Raw genomic sequence first — 20784 nt, 5'->3', positions numbered from 1 at the left:
ATAGTTGACTAGTCATCGCATGATGTTCATGCATTTATGGGTTTATGTTCTTGCGGTTAACTAGTCATCACTATTTATTGTGTGTTGTTTATTTGATTATGATGTATTCTTGATAGTTGACTAGTCATCACATGATGTGCATGCATTTCTGGGTTTGTGTTCTTGCAGTTGACTAGTCATCACTATCTGCTGTGTGCTGTTTATTTGATTATGATGTTTTCACACACTTTCACCATAATTGTTGCTAGCATAGGGGATGCCTAAATTAACGGGTCCTTTTGAGTGCCTACGTTGTTACTAGTAATCTTCTAGGTTTGCAGGTAAATATTGTTATGCTCTGTGTGTATTCTTCGTTATGGTTTCTCATGACTAACAGTTGACTAGTCATAGTATATTTTGTCAAGGATTAAAGTGTGTGAAGATCACTGTGTCTACTTGAATAGCATTTAAATTTACCTATCATCACCTATGTACCAATTTCTCACATCAATTTTTAATAATAAGTGATTTTATCATAGATTACCAAACGGGCTGGGCTTCCCAAATTTTTTTAAAAAATCACTTATCACCCCAAATAAGTAATGCCAAGCAGGCACTAAACTCATTGTGAACATATATCGTCATCTCCATCTAAGTGAGTTGAACATGATAACTCTTCCAACCATGGGGAGATACCAATAGTCCGAAGACTAGTGTGATAGGGGGTTAAACTCATAGTTGAGAAAGTAGTGGTCATTAAAACCCTAAAAAACAAACGAAATGACAGTAATGCTAGAAAGAATGTATGAACCCATCAACACATTACTATAATTTTAAGCTTATGCAAGAGTACTTTAGCATTTAATTTAGCATCTAAATCTCAACTCATTGGAGCTAAAGTCATAAGGAGATAGAAGACGAAGATCCGCGGTACACGTGGAAGGTGAGGAGGTGGTCATCTTTGGTCGGGAGGAGGAGGGTACGGCATATTCTTGCGTGTATTATCGTACAAAGATAAAAGGAGGATTATAAAAGCTTATCCAAAAGCCATCATTGACAATTATCTCCAAGCCCTTAGATTTTTTTCATTTTTTTATATTTATTTTTACAATATTAAAAAATGGACGGCTCAGATCTATCTGCCGGAATGTATCATCCAACAACAGAATTTTAATTCCCGCGACCTCGCATGTCATGCTGTTGTGTGTTGCTCTCTTGTCAATAACAAAATGAAGACCATAATAAAATCCAATGACAAAAATTCAATATCCTAACTGACTTTTTTTTTTTTGGGGTTTGAAATTTGGCGATATTTTATTGAAAAAACTCACGAAGGGTTACAATATTCAATACTAACATTCCGTATAAAATTGGGAGATTTCTCAAAAATCATGAAGAATTGTTGAAATGAATACCTATCCTGACCGAATCTTGAATAACTGAAATGATCTGAAGAGAATCACTCTCAAAGAGAGGACTTGAGTATCCGCATTCATCACCAAGAATAACTAGTAACTCCTCTCTTGGTTCTCAGTCTAAGACACATAATGGTAACAATTTTGTTTTTAATGAACCACTAGAGTAACAATTGAATTGTCAATCAATTTGGATTTTTACTATTAATTGTGTAACAAAACTTTAAAACATCTTATTAATGTTTTCAATGGAATTCATGTATCAGTTGCATTGCTTGAAATCACTTTAGCATGTTCAACCAAAATTCAGTCACTGCATCTCTTCAATTTACAACCCTCATCTCAATCCACACCAAAAAGTTTAAGAACTCCCTTTTATATATACTTTTTTTTAAAACATGGATGCAAACAAAATTTAAACTAAACGGTCATGCTCCCTCTTCTCAATCTTTTATTTGTTTCTTTTTTTGGGGTAAGAATCTAAATACCAAGCAATTTGTTTCCATGGAAAACAGAATTATGGAACAACTTGTATTGAGTTATAACTTATATGGTTCTAAAGGCCGTTTATAATCACATAATATCATCATCGTGTACTTGCAACTACAAAAGACAGATAGTGAGGGCTCATGACACCTTTTAGTTTGCATATACCACCAGATGCAGCCTAGGATCTGAAAAGCTAAGCCAGTGCTTTTAAATTCAGTCCTATGAGCCATATGTAAGCCTGAGTCGCTCTTTCAGGTAGTCCCCACTGCGGATGGGAGGAAATCTGCAAGGATGATTCATAAATATTATCTCCAGTGTATCTTGATTAAAGCCAAACAGGAGAAGGAAAATATGTTCTGCTTTAACAAGGAAATGTGACAAGCCAAACATGAAATTTGAGGAAAGCTTTACTCATGTTCTAATAAAACTTTCAATTCTGATATCCAAAATAACATTTGTATTAATATTTCTTGATTGTGCTCTCCAGATCATTGTTCTGTTTGAAGGAAGATTTACTTGAATAAAGATGGAGGACATGCCACAAGAATATAAAAAGCAGGCCTTTCAAACAATCCTATAAGTAGCTTTTTACAGTACCATTGCAACAGCAATTTAGAATAAGAAAATAAGGTAAGGACTATTTAATGGTCATGCTCTTGATGCACACTACTAAGGGGCATGTCCCAAATATCCCATTTTGGAAAAAGTAAAACATCTTGGAGTAGTATATGAGCTCTAGGGTACCCTCCCCTTGCAAGCCGACTTTGTAAGCACAAGTATTTCACGTGGGACATAACATTTGGTATCAGAAACAGGGTTCTACTAAGCAACTGGACTAGAATCCACTAATGGCATGTTTACTAATCAGGAATTGGAATTCTCATCAGGAATTGAATTCCGCCTATAGAGAATTCCTGCGTTTACTTCACATAAGGAATTGAAAAAGTAAGCGGGGCCCACACAAAATTAGGAATTGAATTCCTGATTTTGGAGGAATTCAATTACTGAATGGGAGGTGTGATCGGTGCATATTTACATATCATTTTGTACCCTTCTAGCTTATGATTTGGTTATGTTTTTGAGTTAAACTTGTGCTTTTAATCCTTTTTGTGTTTATATTTCAGTTCATTGAGCTTTAGGTAATAATGAGGGCTTTGGATAGTAAATGATGCAATCCATGCATGTTAGGGCCTAATTTGGATGAATGGATGAAGAGCTTAAAGACAAACTCAATTTTGGCTACAGTCCCCTGCCAGCCCAGTTTCGTAGGTCATATTGCAAGCTTTATTTCAGCAACCTAAATAGCTCGGATGAGGCCACATTCTTCATGAAAGTTGTTCCAATGGGTGTGTAATATAACATATCCAAAATTCAGCCCCATTGGATAAATATGGAGTCTGTTACCTAGCAAACACAGAGCCATGCTCAGGATGGATTTTATCAGCGCGCAAAATGAGTTAGCAATTTGTTTTGGCCTTAACTTCCTCCTCCGACCTTGGATTGGCCCAAATGATATATGGCTGGAAAGAAGACATTCTGAACTTCAAGTTTGAGTGCTTAAAGTCTTAATTTGCTTAAGGGAAGCCCAATTCGTAAGCCCTTGAAGTTGCTGGTCATGCTGACCTCAGGATGAGCTATTATTTCTGGTTGGAAGCTTGGTCATGGTGACATGAAGATGAGCTAGGGCTGCTGGTGGGATTTATTAGTGAAGTGCATCAACCATTTCAGATTTTATAAAACAAGTGTTGTATGCATTAGCCATACTTAATTCAGATTTTCAGCTTCCTTAGGCCTATATATAGTGAGGTTTCCCAAGCTTGTAAACACACCCCAAGGGGGGGAGCTCTCAAGCACTTCTCTAGAGCTCCCTTCCCTTCTCTCTCTCAAATTCTCTTAGTTTCCCTTTGTAGTTCTCAATTGTTGTAATAAGATCATTCCATTAAATTTTCTTTGTACTAAATATCAAACACTTTTCCTTTCTCTTCTTCTAAATTCTTCAAATACTCTCTTCTCCAAACACTTCACAAACACATTTCTCTTCCTTCCCTAAGTTCTCAAATTCTCCAAGTTCACAAACATCCTCCAAGTTCTCAACCACTCTCTTCCAAATTCTCAAAGTTCCTAAACACTCTCTTCCAAAATCCACAAAGCTCTCAAAACACCTCTCTACTTTCTTCTCCAAATCCTCCAAGTTCTCAAACACTCTCTTCCAAATTCCCCATGTCTTAAACACATTCCCTTCCAAAATCCTCAAAGCTCTCAAACACATGTTCTTCCAAAATTCTCCAAAGTTCTCAAACACTTCCTTTCTTCCTCAAAGTTCTCTTAGTTTCCTTAATGTTTTCTTAGTTGTAATTTATTTTTCTTTGTTATGTAAATTCTTTTCTTAAGTTTTCAAGTTGAATTAGTTTCCAAGTTTCAATTATGGTTTTTGTTCTTATTCATTATGCTTATAAGTTAATATGCTAGTTTGAATGATTGATCACCATTTAGGCTTGCATGTTAGCTATCATGGTTTGAATTAAGAGTATACACCATGCTTTAATTCGAATTGAACTATGAATAGGAAGAGTATGTATGGACATTCGACAACAGGGATTAGATACATACTTGGTTGTTTAAAATGTTCTTCTATGCTTAATGGGTTCCTAATGCTTAATTTTAGGTTAGACAACAAATGATCAAATTAGGGAATTAGGAACACAAGGTTATGACCACACACCATGGCTTAATCATACTTTAGCTAGAATCAATCCATTAATCTAAATTGAACTTGGGAACTTATTTGCTTGAGTTACTTATTTCTTTCTTCCTTGTTTTATGTTCTTTGTTTTTGTTTCTATTTTGTGTAGGGAAACTAAATTGGATCATTCAATCACCAATCCCTGTGGAATCGACCTCGCACTTACATATGCTATACTACCAACGGTTCGTGCACTTGCGAGTATCACAAGTTGAGGATGCAGCTGAATCCATTTTGGTGGAGCTAAATCTACGCAACAAGGTGGTATTCTAATTCCTGGAGAATTCACCCATTAGGAATTCATCTTTTTTACCCATTATATCCTCACACAATTTTCAAAATTCCAAATACACCATCTACTTTAACCAAAAAATGAGGACATTTTAGTAATTAGTACCACTTATACCCCAATTCCTTATGGTTTAGTAAACAACTTCAATAGGAATTCGGAATCTAACTCCCCTCAATCCATATGGTTTAGTAAACAACTTCATTAGGAATCCGGAATCTAATTCTCCTCAATCCAACTCCTCCTCAATTCAATTCATCCTCAATTCAATTCCCCCTAACTCAATTCCGGATTAGTAAACATGCCATAAAGGAGTAACCAATAGGTTGGATTAAAATGCATTAGTATGATGTCCTCCTTGAATGTTGGTACGTGGTAGGAAAGTGAAATGCATCTATGTAATAGGAAAATGACTACTATCCAGCTATCAAAACCAGTATTGATAGAGTGGACTGACAAGTATGTTAGGCATGAAAGCATGGTGGATTGTCATGTCTCCAACGTGCATATTGAAATAATGGACAACTTACAAGTAGTATATGACCTCTTAGATACCTTTCCCTTGCAAGAGAATTTTCGATTTTGTAAGGACAAGTTCTACATGGCATGACATTAAGCAAAACGAAACTAAAACAGAGAAAAGCTAAAGAATTGTTGACGTAAATGGAAGTGAAAATTGACACCAGGGAGGACAGTGAAATGGGGGGTTTATATACCTTGGGGGTGAAGCTTCACTGCAACAACTTTTCAGACATTCCACCACAAAGTCTTCATTGGGGTCTAAGAAGAATGCCACCTGAAAATATTGAGGCATTTTAATTCGACACTCTCAATTATGACAAGATAGTTCCCCTGATGGAAGAGAGCAAAGAGCAGAACTTAAAGACTCAAAAAATAAAAACAGAAGGCCATTACAATGCATCTTTCGTGGCATTATAAGACAATTCAGTTTTGTTGCCTCTTATGTAAATTAAGTTTGTCATTACGATTTTCAGCTTGCAACTAGCCAACTTCTCACTAGCATTTAGTTTAGAAATTAAAAATCAAAAGATACTATAACTTTATGTTTATTTAACAGGAAATGCTACCACATTGTTTCATGTCCAAGAAATTTTGTTCAACACTTTCAGAGCAGGTGCTATTGCAGATAGCACACAAAAAAAGTTCAGCCCAACCATTTCCATAAGTTTTTTTTTCCTTTAAGGATATCAAAACGTAGCACACTGAAAAAATTCATTTGACTTGGAGGTTTGTCTTCTTCAATAGAATGGGAACTAATAATACCATTTCATTCTGGAGTGTAGTCATACGAAATGTTCTTAGTAAGCAAGTAAAAATTGGACCACAAGGTAAATGATTACAGAGAAGCGTTCTTGTCCTGCTGGCATCACTCTATGCAGTGTTGACCTACAAATAAATCACAGAAGAGAAAATTTATGCAGGCCTCAGGGTTCTAAATTTTAAAACATGTATAAGCTTGGTCAGAAGAAAATAGCCCTTCAAGTTAATAAAATAACAAATTACCTGAACAAACAATTAGTCCACCTCTCCAACATGTCCCCAATGTTAACAATGAATGCCCTACAGATTCAAAATTTGAACATCATCAGACAATGTTACCCTCAGTGACAGATGCACTTCCGTAAACATGTAGGATGCTTGTAAGATAACCCAAAACAAATGCCCTTCCTTATTAATGGTCTAAAAATAACAAAGCTATAGCGAGTGCTTAACTTTTAACAGCGTGGTCTAAAAGATCCATATAACAAAGTCAACGCGACTCCATATATCTTATCAAATATGTTATGTGGGACACTGCACATAAATGATTGAAGAACATATACAGTGGGCTCAAAATTGTTATACCAATCATACATCCATTTACATGAAAATTCATGATATTGAACTTACCCATCTATGTGAAGAACATCTTCCCAGATCTGTGGCTGTTTAGATTTTTCCCTACAAACCTGTCGAAGTGTTAAAAATGAAAACCCAGCTAAGAATATCATAATTGAGTTTCACAAGGAATCATCAGGTATTCGGTGACCACAACAATTGACTCTAAAAAAAGAGCATGCCTGAAGTCCAGGAACTCCATTTGATGCAAGGAGAGTGACCATCCCATAATCTGAATGAGCAGAAGCACCATATATTTCTTCATCAGTTGATCCCAGTTGACCTAAATAATGTATACCACGGCATGAAAGATAGAAAAGGAAAAAAGAAAACTATCCTGAAATAAAACACATAAGACAAAATTACAATAATTTTAAATAAAAAAAATTTAAGCGACACTAGTAATCAGTAAATTACAAAAAGAGAGACACCTATATTGAAGCTTTAGGGTGATATACTACACCTGGATAGTGCAAAAGGCGAAGAACTGCTGCTGGCTTATTCAGCGCCCCCACTTTCTCGAAAAACTCCTCATCCAGGTTCAAAGCCAGGGCAATCAGTGAGATTAATCTTTTTCCAGCAGACCTGCACCAGGCATTCATAGACATTTATATAAGACGTGTGCAATAAAATTAGTATGAAGAAACCAATAAGCATACTAAATATATAATGAAAAGAATTGTGACCAGTGAACAACAATTGTTACTAGATGTACAATGCTGGGAAGTAAAAATTGTTACAAGGAGACACTTACAGGACTTTTCTATAGTAGGATTCCATTGTCGGTCTCCAAGATGGTAGGATATCTGTATATTTCCTTAAAGGGAACAAGATGAAAACAATGCTCAATCACAAAACTATTCAACTTTTTTAGGTTACCAAAAAACAAACTATTTACTTAAAGGAATGTAAGACTCTGCATAAGAAAATTCATTGTCATGCTACCATAATTAACATTAAAGAAAATGCTTCCATACCTTCTGAAGGCCATTGATTCAAATTACTGCGAGTTACGTCATCTAACGGTCCGATATAATAACTCTCTTTCGAGTCACCTGTTTCACATTCGACCCAAAATAACTAAAATCAACATCCTTTCTTCTTTTCCATTCAGCACAACAAATTAGATAGATAGTACACACAAAGCATAATCCCATGATATATTTCAGAAAAAAGAAATCATTTTTACTTCCATCCCATTGTTACAAAGTGTAGATTCAACCAACACATTTGTAAATTATACTGAATTTACTTTTATTGTCTCGCTCAATCACCTACCATAGGCTCAGCCTAAACAAAAACAAAAATTCTTTAAAAGAAAAAAAGACAAAATACCATGAGAGATTGGATGATAAGAAAGAACGAACCTTTGGTGGTGGAAGTGGGATCGAGGTTCTCTGAAAAGAGTGGGGTGTAACCTCTGTGTTGCTTGCGAGCCAATTTCAACTTGTCCTCCAATGGCAGCGAAAACAGCTTGCTGCTCTCCTCGAACACTTGCCCGAGCAACTCTTCCTCAACACCATGATTCACTAAGTAGAAGAAACCACACTCTATGCATGCCTGCATATTTATAAATTAATTATCTTCCTATAAATATAGTGCGATTCAATTCGACATAAAATAAAAATACAAATAAAAGGAAAACAATTTCTCAGTGAGAACCTGACGGATGGAAGTGGCGGAGGAGAGGGAATCTGGTGAGGACAAGTCTATGATAGGCAGGTTTAGAGCCGCTGTCATCTTCTTCTCCTCTGCTTTTGAAACTCAGTTTTGGTGGGACTTGGAGTTTGGGGAGAGGAGAAAGAAAACAGCCACTGGTGGCGAAAGCTGGAGCACGGACCGTCGCTGACTCCCTCCACAATAATATAAACATTTTGGTTCGAGAAGTAAAATTTTTTTTTTCTTGTGGGAGGATTTATTTATTTATCTATTTTCATTAAAGAGGATGGGGAAGTTCAAATTTTTTAATTTTTTTAGTATAAGCAATAGTCTAAACTAGAGGGGAGGGGATTTCTCACACACATACAATCAAGATGTCATGAGGGTTCGAACTTAAAAACTTTGCAAATCAAGACGATTTTCCACTGGGTTAGACCCCGTTAGCAGGAGATTTTGAATTTAGGATTTCTTTGAATATTTTTAGAGTGTCAATAGAATGTAGAGTGCCAATATTAACATTCTAAAAGAGTGTCAATATAGCTAAAAGTTAAATAAGAATATCGTAAACCTAAGACTGCTGGTGGTCTGGGCATAAAGAAGGCTTCTTGGATGAACCCAGCGCTCTTGGCTAAGACTGGTTGGAGACTTCTTCAGCAAGAGCAAGGTCTGTGGGTGCATGTCTTCAATGCCAAGTATCTCAAAAATCAGAATCTTCTAGCTGTGAAAGACTACCATTACCATTGCAGCTCTAATGTCTGGAGGGGTGTGCTTTATGGCAACCATACTCTCTCTATAGGAATCAAGTGGCGTGTGGGGAATGGGGACCATGTTTTGTTTTGGACTGATAAGTAGCTAAGTTGTGGCCCTCTGTATCAATATGCTCTCACTGATTTGTCTGGGGAAATGCTCCAACTTAATGTTAGTGATTTCTTGGAGGATGGGGTTTGGGATCTCCCCTGTCTTAGGGAATGTCTTCCTGAAAATATTGTTCAAATAATTTCATGTGTGCATGCTAGTCTCCCTAGCAGTGGTAGTGACAGATGTATTTGGAAGCACACAGGAAATGGTTCCTTCACTGTTAAAACTGCTTAGTTCTCCTTTCTTCTTGAGGATGCTGAAATGAAGTGGAAATGGCAGTTCATTTGGAACCTTCCTTTCCCACCGAAGATAAAGACCTTTCTCTGGACTCTGTCATAAGAAGCTGCTCACTAATGTCCAAAGACATAGGAGGGGGTTAACTCAGGTCCCTGCCTGTTCGAGATGTAATTACCCCATGGAAACTATTGCTCACCTTTTCATGGACTGTCCTTACTCTCTTAGTATTTGGAATAACTTGCCTGCCGGTGATGGGATCAATCGCTCCTCTATCGACTTTGAAGAATGGCTTTTAAAAAATTTGCAGGCCAAACAGAAAGTGTACCATGGTTTGCCTTGGCATCTGGTTTTCACTAATTTTCTGTGGTTTATCTGGAAATGGAGGTGCAAAAGTATTTTTGATCAAGAGTTTGTGAAGCCTGTTGAACCACATCAAATTATCCTTCAATATGCTTTGGAGTGGTAAACTACTGTGAAGCCTAACTCTACCATCTCCACTCAATCAATGGTTCTCTTGCACTGGAACCTGCAAGATAAATACTGATGGGAGTAGAAGCCCTACTACTGGTTCTATTGGTGCTGAATTGTGGGGTATTCTTTGGGGGCTTACTCTGGCTTGGGACTCTGGCTTTCGTAATGTTTAGGTGGAAAGTGATTCTTGTGATGCTGTTTCCATGCTTAATAGCCCTACCATTCCCACCTATCCCCTCTTCAGCATCATATGTTCTTGCAAGTCAAAGATCAATAAGGATTGGCGTTGTTCTATTAACCATATCTATCGTGAGCATAATTTTGCTGCTGATGAGGTCTGCTAGGAGCATTGATTTTGGTCCTGGGATTCATCTCTATGAGACAGTTCCTGACTTCCTGAAGGATATTTTGTATGCTGATGCCATGGGCGTGTCCAGGCATCGTTTTGTTGCTGCGTAGGTGTTTGCTGTGTTGGGCTTTTAGCCCCCCTTGTTACCCAAAAAAAAAATATATATATATATATATATATCGTTGACCAAGAAAATAAGAGAACGTTGTATCGCTAAAAGCTAAAACGAGAGTGTCTATATCGTTAAAAGCTAAATCAAGAGTGTCTATATGTCGTTCAAAGCTAAAATGAGTGTCAATATTGCTAAAAGCTAAATTGAGAGTGTTAATATTGTTAGACTTACTTTTGTTACTTTGTTAGTAGAACCCAATGGTAAGGATAGATAGCTCTTGTACATACAAGATTTAGAAACACCTAAAAAAACAACAAACAGATGAGCTTTGTAACCCAACAAGTACTTTGCTCTATTTCAACATAAATGCTACAAAAGTTCTTTTTACTTAATTGAAAGCATGTTGGCACTAAGAAGAAACACACCCTTAATTACAAATTCTCAAGATACTAATCAACCATTTCCATCAAGGGCATTGATCATTACCTAGACCATTGTTAAATGCATACAAAAGATACGTGCGCGAATTCTGAACGACAGAGTGCAAACAGTATTTCTTTGGTTAACTGGACACTATCATTCTCATCCACAAACGTGCACTATGTTAAAATACAACTTAGCAAGATGTCGAAACTACCAAAAGCCTTTTGCCTCAGGCTCTCTCAGCATTGAGATTACTTCAATGGTTCAAAATTCTCGCCGGGTTTTCACAGTTTGTAGCCGGTAGAAAACTAGAAATTCATCTCTGATCAACTTGGAAGCAATTGCAGGAAGAAATGGAGATACCCCATCAAATTAGGCATCTGATCTTAGCTACACTTCACAACTATTAAACAGTATTATGTATACTATACTTACTTGCCCTACAAAGGGAACCCTTGAACTCAATCAGCATGAACCCCATGTACAATAAACCAGCTTTGTTCTCTATAGCCCTTGAAGGCCGCCTTCTCCCCAAACCGTACTAAGGAAAGATCACGGCGGGATATGGATTCCATTTTGAAGTTTAAAACGAGCAGCTGGAAGATCTTCATCTCTTGGAAAATCTGCTTCTTCTGACTCCCCTTGTAGTACTAGTAGGGGTATGATGAGTGATGTCAATGGCTTTCTGTGGACTCTGCTCCTCTTCCTCGTCACTGGTTTCATCAGACCTCCATCTTGGTCCATGATTCAAATTTCTGTCCTCAATTCCAAAACTCTTTTCTCTATAGCTGAATATTAAGAAAAAAATTTGTATTAAAAAGAAATAAAACACTGAAATGAATGTCAATGTAAACCTTCTCAAACAGTCATACCACACACGTAACAAAGTAAATAAGATTTTAACGGGGCCGGAGAGATGAAGGGAAAAATAAAAAATTTGAACACTCACTTCAAGGAAATGTTCATCGAGTCATCCTTGGAAACCATATCCCAAGGTCTATCATCCCTATCTGGATAATATGCCTTACTGGACACGCGATGCAGGTTCATTGCAGAATCTTTGAACTGGCCATGGTTGCTGCTGGGTGTAGTTACTGGATTAGAATTAGCACTGTAGTAGTGTAAAGGACTTGTATTTCTGAAAGGGTTGAAGCTCCTGTTCTTTTCGGTTTCTGGTGACATCTTATCATATTGATTGTCCTGGAGATGGCTATTTGAAAGTAATTTAAATGAACTCCTGTTCCCACCCTTAACTGCTGAGGGGGGAGTAGCCCAATGAATTTCAGGAGTTGATGCATCCTCAAAATTGAAGGACTTGTTTATGCTATTATCAGGCTTCCATTGCATTTCAGAATTGGTAAATAACCTTTCATGCAGAACTGAAGAACCATGGTTACCTAGGTCAGAGCGATAACTGTCAACTAACACCACTCTTTTTTTGGGGGTTTCAGATATTGAAGGTTTCCAGGAAGGATTCATGCGATCCGTCCATAAAGCATGAGAAAAATCAACGGACGAAGGAATCAGTAAACTATTTGATTTTGACACTTGCACCTCAGGAAGAGGACATGTTGCTGACATTTCAACTTCGCTAGAGGTGGCACCAGATATCTCAGGAAACTTTCCAGCCTTTACTTGTTGTCGTTGGACTTCTGGTAGCAACTCCATGCATTTATCCTGTTCATCAAATGCATCTAATTACAAAACAAGGAAAGCACCATGTACCCGCAAAGAGACTCACTCCAATATGCTTAAATCACTGGCTGATTGTCATATAAGAATGTTAACATTGGGGTCGAATAAGCTGCTTCTAACCAGTTTGGTTACATATTGCATTACAAATGACTTACATATCAAACTTAAGAATAAAGCAAAGAAAATCACATGGTCATACGCTCTTAAAAAATTAAACAACTTACCATTAATCCTGTTCTCCAGCCGCTCATTGATCTCATTCTAGATAAAACTTCTTCACTGACAGAATTCTTTGAGATGAACTCCTGCTCCGCGTTTTTAAGTATTTGATCAACATGGTAAGCTTCAGAGTACCTGTAGCGCTGAAATGGCATAAGGACGGAAAATGGGCAATTTTATGTCAGAAAATCTCAACACAGAACTTGCTCTTTTAATGGAACTAACTACTGAGAACATCTTCAAAAAGTAAGTAGATAAAACAGTCTACAAACTAATAATATAAGAAAACCAGATGAAATAGTCCAGAAAACAGTGTGACTCCTTAAAGTGCTTAAATGCCACAAAGGTAAATGCAAAGGGCCTGTGATCCCTTCCATTTGCAAGCCATCCTGAACTACACATAAAATTGTGGAGAGAGCTGCAGCAATAATGATATGCATAATCAAACATTGTTGACTTTCATAAACTTTAAAGCAAGCATTTCTCACACCATTAACTGGCCCCAAATGAACATAAATTCTCAAGCTTTAAACGCATTATGAGCTACAGAAACTGCCAACATAAATGATGATGCTTTTCTTAAAGGTTACAATGCATAACTGCATAGCACTAGTAAGATGCTGAACCACAATACTCGATTTTGAACCGCAGCCAACAATAAAAATAGATAATAATTACCTGAATATAGAATACGACAAGAAGGCTTCCAATAATTGAGGAAGGATCATCATTAGTATAATCTAACAGGCACTTATGGAGATGTTTCTCTTCATCAGAATTCCACGGCAACTCTATCATTCGATCTACCATGTTCCTTCGTATACAAAGGACACAAATTTCAGTAACCAATATCTCCACCCAGTCTTCCCAACTCCTATATTTGCATGTTGAATCATCAGTTACATCACCAAATTGTCCACACTTCAACTTCTTCTCCTTCACTTTGGTGCAGAGCATTCTTTGATGTATAAATGCTTCGGTAAAAAGTCCACACTCTACCCTCACCCGAACTGCAGTTACAGCCTCACTAAGTGAAATTGGTTTTGATGTACCATCACGCCCGGACCATCGTAAAACCGAAAGGGCTGTATCAGGGTTTCCCCTTTCTAGTAGTACTTGTGCAATCTTAGGATGAGTTGCTGGGCCTGAGATCTCTGGAAGAAGGTGACAAGCTTCCTGAGAAATATATTATAAAGTCGAATCAAGCCTTAAAATGAATCTGGGACTAAATAATCTAATATCAAACAAAAAGCATAAATTTGAACAGTCTTCTACAAATATAACAACTTGCAACAGCACCAGAATATTTCCTAGTTTTACCCCCCAATCAAAATTTTCATATACATCCCATTAGCTTGGCTAAACATTATACGTAAACCAATTAATTTTAATTATTAAAATAATAATAATGGTCTACTTTGAACTCAAACAAGCAGCACCACAACAGATAGAGTCAGATCACATTTGCCTCAAAATCTTATTTGATATTCTCAAGTCGCAATCTCTTTTCCTAGATTAGCAAGGACTGGAGAAGAACCCTTCCCCCTAGAATGCCACAGCCTGACCACAGACATACGAATTGAGCATAAAATTTGAATTAAACAACATCATTGAATCTTGATACGATTGGTTAAACACGAATCTTATGGCATTGAGAGAGAAAAACTAGCATTCAAAAGCAATAACCATCTGGAAAAATTAAGCAGAACTTACCTGCAGAGCCTCATCTATGTGATCATCCAAGAGATAAAAAATTAGGGATTCCAATAATAAATGCCTGGGAATGCCAAAGGTGGCTCCGAAATCCTCTACAATGTGTCTCCATTGCTCATCAGGCATTGTCCAATGCCGATCAAATAGGTAGTACAGAAACTGTTATAGATTAAGGAAATACAGATATCCCTGGAAGTGGGGGAGGGAGGAATTCAAGAAATGCACAATTAAAAGAAACATACAAAACTCAAAGAAAAAGAAAGGATACAATCGCTTGCTTCGCAACCACCAAATCTGAACTAGCACATAAAAAAAGTATATCAACAGCAGCTCGAACATTTTCAAACGGATAGCATCCTGCAACCCCCTCTATCTCAGACCTGAAAATTGATGAGACTCCATCCTTCTGCAAAGATGCAAGTTTTAATTCCTCTACCAGTTTCACTGTATTTCCCTGCTCAATCTCCAGATTTACCAGGGCGTCCTCAATAAACAGGGTACCTTCCTGTCCCGTGGATGCTTCAGAGTTATTTACTGCATCAGGCCATGAACGCTTAATTGCAGCTGATTTCCTTTCCCGTACAAGAGAACGCCACAATGTGAAATTAGCATTGCGAGGCCTCACATTCTCAAGGAATTCATGTCGTAGACACCATATCATGGCCTCCATATGCTGAAAATAAAAAATCAAATGTCAAACAACAATTACAAAATATTTGCAGACATATAGGAACTTTATTGGCAACCTGGTCTCTTTGGAAATCCATAATTGAAAAGCGTATAGAAGAAAACGTGTAAGATTCGACCAAACTCACAAAGTAATTAATATTATAAAATATCAAAAGATCACAGGTAGCAATTGTGCTACAATAAAATTTTAGGAACACGAGTAAAATATGCAACATAGAAAACAGTTTATCTTTCTATAAACTAAATCTGATATGCTGTAGCTTCTTGTGCTTTCAAGGGCTTCGAAATTATTATAGCTAAAAAGTTAGTACTACCTCGATAGTTTAAATTACAAACTATTAAAAATTAGAAAAACTGAAGCATGTATAATATGATATCACAAATCACAAATCTTTTTGGTTCTTAAAAAGAAACAGTTTGAGAAGGTTCAATTGTCCGAACTGAATTTCTAGGTCTGCAGATTTATCAACATCAAGCTCTAAAATTAAACAATTTTTTTGTTGGCAATTATGTTATGTAATTATGTATAATAGCAAGTATCCTCACACAAATAAAAATCAGGTGCCACCATCACGAAGAACAAAAAGGGTAAACCATCATAGCAACGACCTGCGTTGTCTTCAATATGCTCTCTTGAAGCTGGTGCAAGTCTTGAAGCTGAGCTGAAAGAGACCCCTTAAAAGATGAATCCAGAACATCAAGCACATTAGATATGCCAGCCAATTGTGCTGAGAACTTAAGAAGTGCACTCAACGTAGATTTCATCTGTTCTGTTTCAAGATTATCTTAGGATAATATATTAAGAAATACAAATCATTCAAATATGCAAAGTATACATGAGCAGAAAATAACATATTTCAAAAATTTTGAAAAATGATATAAGGATACAAATGCCTTGAAGTTCTATGATGATGTTCTGGAATGTTCGTTTGCACCAATCCTTAACAACCACTTCATCCAATAAAAAAGCAATAACAGGATCACTGGACACTGCACTTTCATCCAAACAAACATCTGTAACATCTGTTTAATCTATGTCAAAGAAAACATATGAACATTTAACACAAGTGACAGTAGAGTTTCAAGAAAGACAAAAGTTCACTAAAGGATACAGTGGCATATCAAAGAAACTAAGTTATTCTCCAGGGCGACATCAAATAGAGAATAAAGGCGTTGGACGTCAACAGATATATGCTCCTCCCCATCTTCTTTCTCTTGAAATCTCTTATCACATTTTTTGGATATAAGGCGAGCTTCCGAACACTGATCGTAAAGGCGACGACGTAATTTTTTGCCATTCTTTGGTATTGGAATTCTACAAATTGGGCAGACATCACACCGCTGACTACACTCTGCACATAATGAAGCATGTCCACAAGAGTTGAGCACATCCATTACATATCGCCCACAGCTTCTCAGGTCTCTTGTTGCCCGACAGCGCTCAACTTTAGCCTCATTGCATAAGTCAATCAGATCAATAGATGCCAAGTGTTCCAATGCTTCCTGAAAAATTGAAATGAAGTACATGCATTACATTTAACAGGTTCCTAAACCCTAAACCTTGAAATTGCAGTAGTCAATCTGCAGTCGTCGCTGCAGATTTGGAAAGGAATTGAAATGAGGTAAAAGCAAAATGGCACCTGAAGATCTTCGGGGAGGTAAGGGTGGTTTCGTAACATTGATATATTGAGGGTTGGGTTTGTTCGATTCAGTGGGTGTAGGGATGGGGTTTGCGGTTGGGTGAGTGGGGATGGATTCCGTAGTTGAGAGATAAATGAGCGAATAAGAGAAGAGAGAAGAAGAACAGGAGAGTAGAGAAGAAGAAGACGTTGAAATGCTAGGGTTTTGAGTGGGAAAGAGGTAGAGGGGTTAATCTGCCCAAAAAAAGAGGTAGGGTTATTAGTTTTTAATTTTTTTTTTTTTTGGGACGGAAAAAAAAAATGCTCGGCTAGTTAGATGTGAAGTTGGGTTTGTTAGTTAGATGTAAAATTGGGCTTAATGGATTTGAATATAATTGGGCTTATTGTCAAATGTATAAAAAAATTGGGCTTAAAATATAACAAATATTTTTTTTTTTTCTTTTGGGTCAAAGTAGAAATTCATTGAAGACCCACAAAAGGGCGAGGAATACAGAATTAGAGTCGAACAAAAACACCCCCAAAAGAACCCCCCATAAATAAAACTCGGGAACAAATCTAGCTAAAACTAAAGCGCAGTTATAGAATGAAGATCATGAACCCGAACTAATCTAAGAAAGCAAAAAGGGCCATAAAGCCAACACAATGGAAAAATATATCACAAACATAAAAAAGTCGAAGAATAAGGATCTGGGGAAAGCTGCACCACCCGTGACCAGTCACCAATGTCGAACCGCAACCACAGAAAAGGAACCTAAAACCTAAAACCAAACCAAAACCTTCATTCTTTTGAACCTTTAATGGGCCTTATGGATCCTTGTACCCATCCACATCACAACCCGGTCAGCAAGCCCCAGACATGTATGTGGCATGGGCCCACTTAAGTTTGTTAGGTGGTTTAGCATACATAAATGTATTATTTGCTTCGCATGACATGTACACTATTTCTATATTTATTTAATGAATTAATTCCCAAACTATAGCTTGGATTAGCATGTGGCAACTATTGTATGTTATATTGGGCTTGAAATATCATTGGACTTCTCGTGACATTTTGAGCCTTAACATTGGTACCCTTGATTATTGGGGCCATGAAAAAGCATTGAAATGGTTTGAATAATCAATTTTCAACCCAAAAGATATGGCAGTGGCATGACTAGCTCTTTCCAGTATTGACATCATTATAATGATCTTTCAGCAGCCTTCAATATGCATCAAGCGACCATGCTTGCTTGATTACGGTTGAAACAAAATGTAATTGCTTGGTGCATGTTTTTCTTGAGTTACTTGCTTTGTTACTTACACAATTGGATTTTGTATGTTATGATTGTTTGTTTGCAAGAAACTAGTAATTGCGGGAACTTGATATTGCATGACATGGTTTGGCATGGGTTTAGGCATGTGTCCAAATGGCTTCAACTTGAATAATTTTAATAGTTCATGATTGTTTGGATTGCTTTCTCGACATGTTGCAATTTTCTTGGCATGTGAATTGGGCTAGTAAATCTGCTCGACATGTTGTAATTGGCTTGTAAGTTCCTTCTTGCCTTGGCATTGCTTTGATTTGCTTTATCAGTGAGCTTGGTCATATATATTTAAATGTAACAATAAACAATTCAAGGATGACCAATTAAGGTCTCTGAAATTATAGCCAGGTCTTTCCGGGAAGGTTGGAGGGGTCGTAATGGTCCCGCTTAAAACCCAATCCTTCTTAAACACCGAAGGTGTTGCCTTAAAAGACTTTCCTAGACACTATAATATCGGAGGTTACTCAATGAAGTTACCAATAGTTGGCTTATTTTGTGGCATGACAGAAAAGATAATGCTTGGTTGAATTTGTTATTTAGCCCAAAATAGCTTAGCTTGCCTGATTGATTTGCTTGAGTGACTAGAAAGGCTTGATTTTGCATGATTGTGATTTGTACGGGTTGCATTGACTTGTGTGCTTGGTATTAGTTAGTATGTTGCTTGCATGGGTTTGGTAATCATGCATAACTTTCTGCTCCCTTGTCAAATTTTATTTACCCATAAACCCCAAGTAATTGTCGTGAAGTTTTATGCTTGTTTGCGAGAGGCAAAAGGCAACTAAAAGAGAAGCCCCCTAGTTCATGGCATTCTAATTATTAGAAAAATATTATATTTGCATGAGTTCCAATACAAAAACTCTTGCAGCATGGCCTTGTTGGTATTTATTTTAGTCATTGCATGGTGTGGCTTGAGATATCCCTTTTGTTGCAATAATGTTTGGCATGAGAACATGACTTTTCTTTGCTTCTATATCATTGTTGATGATTTTAATTTTACAAATTTCACAATCTAGATTGTTTTTAGTGTTTTGCAAAAATCGCCTCTTATCGCCAAGAATCACTTCCCCCATGCTCCTTGAATTTATGATTTTGCCACTTATTCTGATTGAATTTACATTTCAGCCACCACTTTTGCTTACATTTTCAATTTTGCCACTACTTTTCCTTGGATTACGATTACGCCATTGATTTTGCCTGGATTTACAATTCTGCCACCAATTTTGCTTAAATTTACAATTATGCCATCAATTTTGCTTGAATTCACAATAATGCCATTGAGTTTGGTTGGCATTATTTATTAGAACATATATTTTGCTTTGACTAATATGTTTGGGTTGTAGATAAAATAATTTATTTTCCTTTTACACAGCATGCTTTTATTTGACGTGAATTTATTGTATGTATATATTCTGTGTGAATTAATTCACAAATGCTTGTATTCATGCATGATATATTTAAAGAGAGACGGGGGCTTGAGAAAGCATAAGAAAGCTGGGTGCATTGCCTCCTTGAAGAATTCATCTTTTGTACATTGTGGTTTTGCTTGACTGGCTTGGCTTGTAAAAGAAATATGGGGGTGCTCCCTATTGTTCTTCTTTTTCCTTTATTTATTTATTTATGAAACACGGGGGAAGAACCCCAAAGAGAAACTACACCAAACAAACAAAATGAAGTCTAGAGACCCCTAACAAATCATCCGCCAAGGCCTTTGCCACTCACAAAGGCGCAGAGTCAAAACCAATATAGGCCTAAGTTCATATTATAGTTGCCATTCGCAAGCCTATCAACCACATAATTTCTTTATCCATACACATGCTGAATAACACAAGTACTGATCGTCTTCATTAAATCCCAACAGCCATAAAACAGACCAGCATGAGGATGAGCACCAGCTGCCTCAAGATTCTTAATAAAGTTCACAACCAGCGCAGAGTCCATTTCAATCAAAATATTTGAAATTCTGGTATTCACAGCGAGCTGCAATCCAAAGAATAAACCCCCATAACTCCGCTTTGATAATCTGACCTTTCCTAAATTTACCGAGAAACCACTAATCCAGAAATCGAGATTCGAGAGGAAGAGGAAAAGAGACGCCTTTTTCTGCGTTGTTTTTTTTATCGAGAGGAAGAGGAGTGGGTTTGACAGCAATGGGCTCGTGTGCTTTCCAAGTCGTTAAGAATAAACATAAGTGGGTTTGACATTAATGGGCTCATGTGCTTTCCAAGTCATTAAGAATAAACATAAGTGGGTTTGACAAGTTAAATGGGCCGTGCCAGATTCATGTTGGGCTTGAAGCGGACTCAAGCCAAGCAAGCCCATGTTGGGTTGTGGGTCGACTCGGTCTATTAGACCTAATTTTCTCATCCCAACACGATCCAAACTTTCATGACGTGTCGAGCCTGACTTATTAATATTCGTGCTCGTGTCGTGTCGTGCCCCATTTAAACGAGTTGAGCTCATGCCCTATTGGGTCGACGCGTCCCGTTTGACACCTCTAATCTGAACCTACATATTTTGCATATTCTATGCTTTGAATAATAGTAGCATCTCGATCAAAACATAAGTGTCAATAGGTTATTTTTTATATATATATATTTTGG

The 20784-nt window shown here is 37.1% G+C and overlaps 2 protein-coding genes across 3 annotated transcripts; both read right to left on the bottom strand.

The window, feature by feature from the left end:
* Positions 1 to 1889: 1889 nt before the first annotated feature.
* LOC110766325 (kihadalactone A synthase LFS) lies at positions 1890 to 8677 on the bottom strand. 2 transcript variants are annotated; one of them, XM_088253206.1, is made up of 11 exons: positions 8477 to 8677; positions 8182 to 8374; positions 7792 to 7869; positions 7569 to 7620; positions 7278 to 7399; positions 6997 to 7046; positions 6827 to 6885; positions 6440 to 6496; positions 6277 to 6322; positions 5632 to 5711; positions 1890 to 2166 (listed from the first exon to the last, which is right to left on the bottom strand). In XM_088253206.1, exons 1-11 carry the CDS (start codon positions 8552 to 8554, stop codon positions 2103 to 2105), a joined length of 879 nt encoding a protein of 292 aa, XP_088109332.1. In that variant the 5' UTR covers positions 8555 to 8677; the 3' UTR covers positions 1890 to 2102. The 2 variants fall into 2 exon arrangements, with proteins under 2 accessions (XP_088109332.1, XP_021825320.1); XM_021969628.2 differs by having other exon boundaries at positions 6997 to 7097; positions 8477 to 8675.
* A 2376-nt stretch (positions 8678 to 11053) lies between these two features.
* HOS1 (ubiquitin-protein ligase) lies at positions 11054 to 17124 on the bottom strand. Its single transcript, XM_021969626.2, has 10 exons — positions 16881 to 17124; positions 16353 to 16743; positions 16129 to 16263; positions 15850 to 16025; positions 14819 to 15223; positions 14551 to 14709; positions 13516 to 14013; positions 12843 to 12980; positions 11873 to 12600; positions 11054 to 11711 (listed from the first exon to the last, which is right to left on the bottom strand). The coding sequence occupies exons 1-10, from the start codon at positions 16917 to 16919 to the stop codon at positions 11531 to 11533; spliced, it is 2850 nt and encodes a 949-aa protein (XP_021825318.1). The 5' UTR covers positions 16920 to 17124; the 3' UTR covers positions 11054 to 11530.
* Between the last annotated feature and the right edge of the window lie 3660 nt (positions 17125 to 20784).

Source organism: Prunus avium, chromosome 5 (genome assembly GCF_965620075.1).
Source record: "Prunus avium chromosome 5, drPruAviu1.hap1.1, whole genome shotgun sequence".
NCBI lineage: Eukaryota > Viridiplantae > Streptophyta > Magnoliopsida > Rosales > Rosaceae > Prunus > Prunus avium.
Note: the sequence above shows the minus strand (reverse complement) of the source record. Positions and strands in the feature narration are given on the sequence as shown.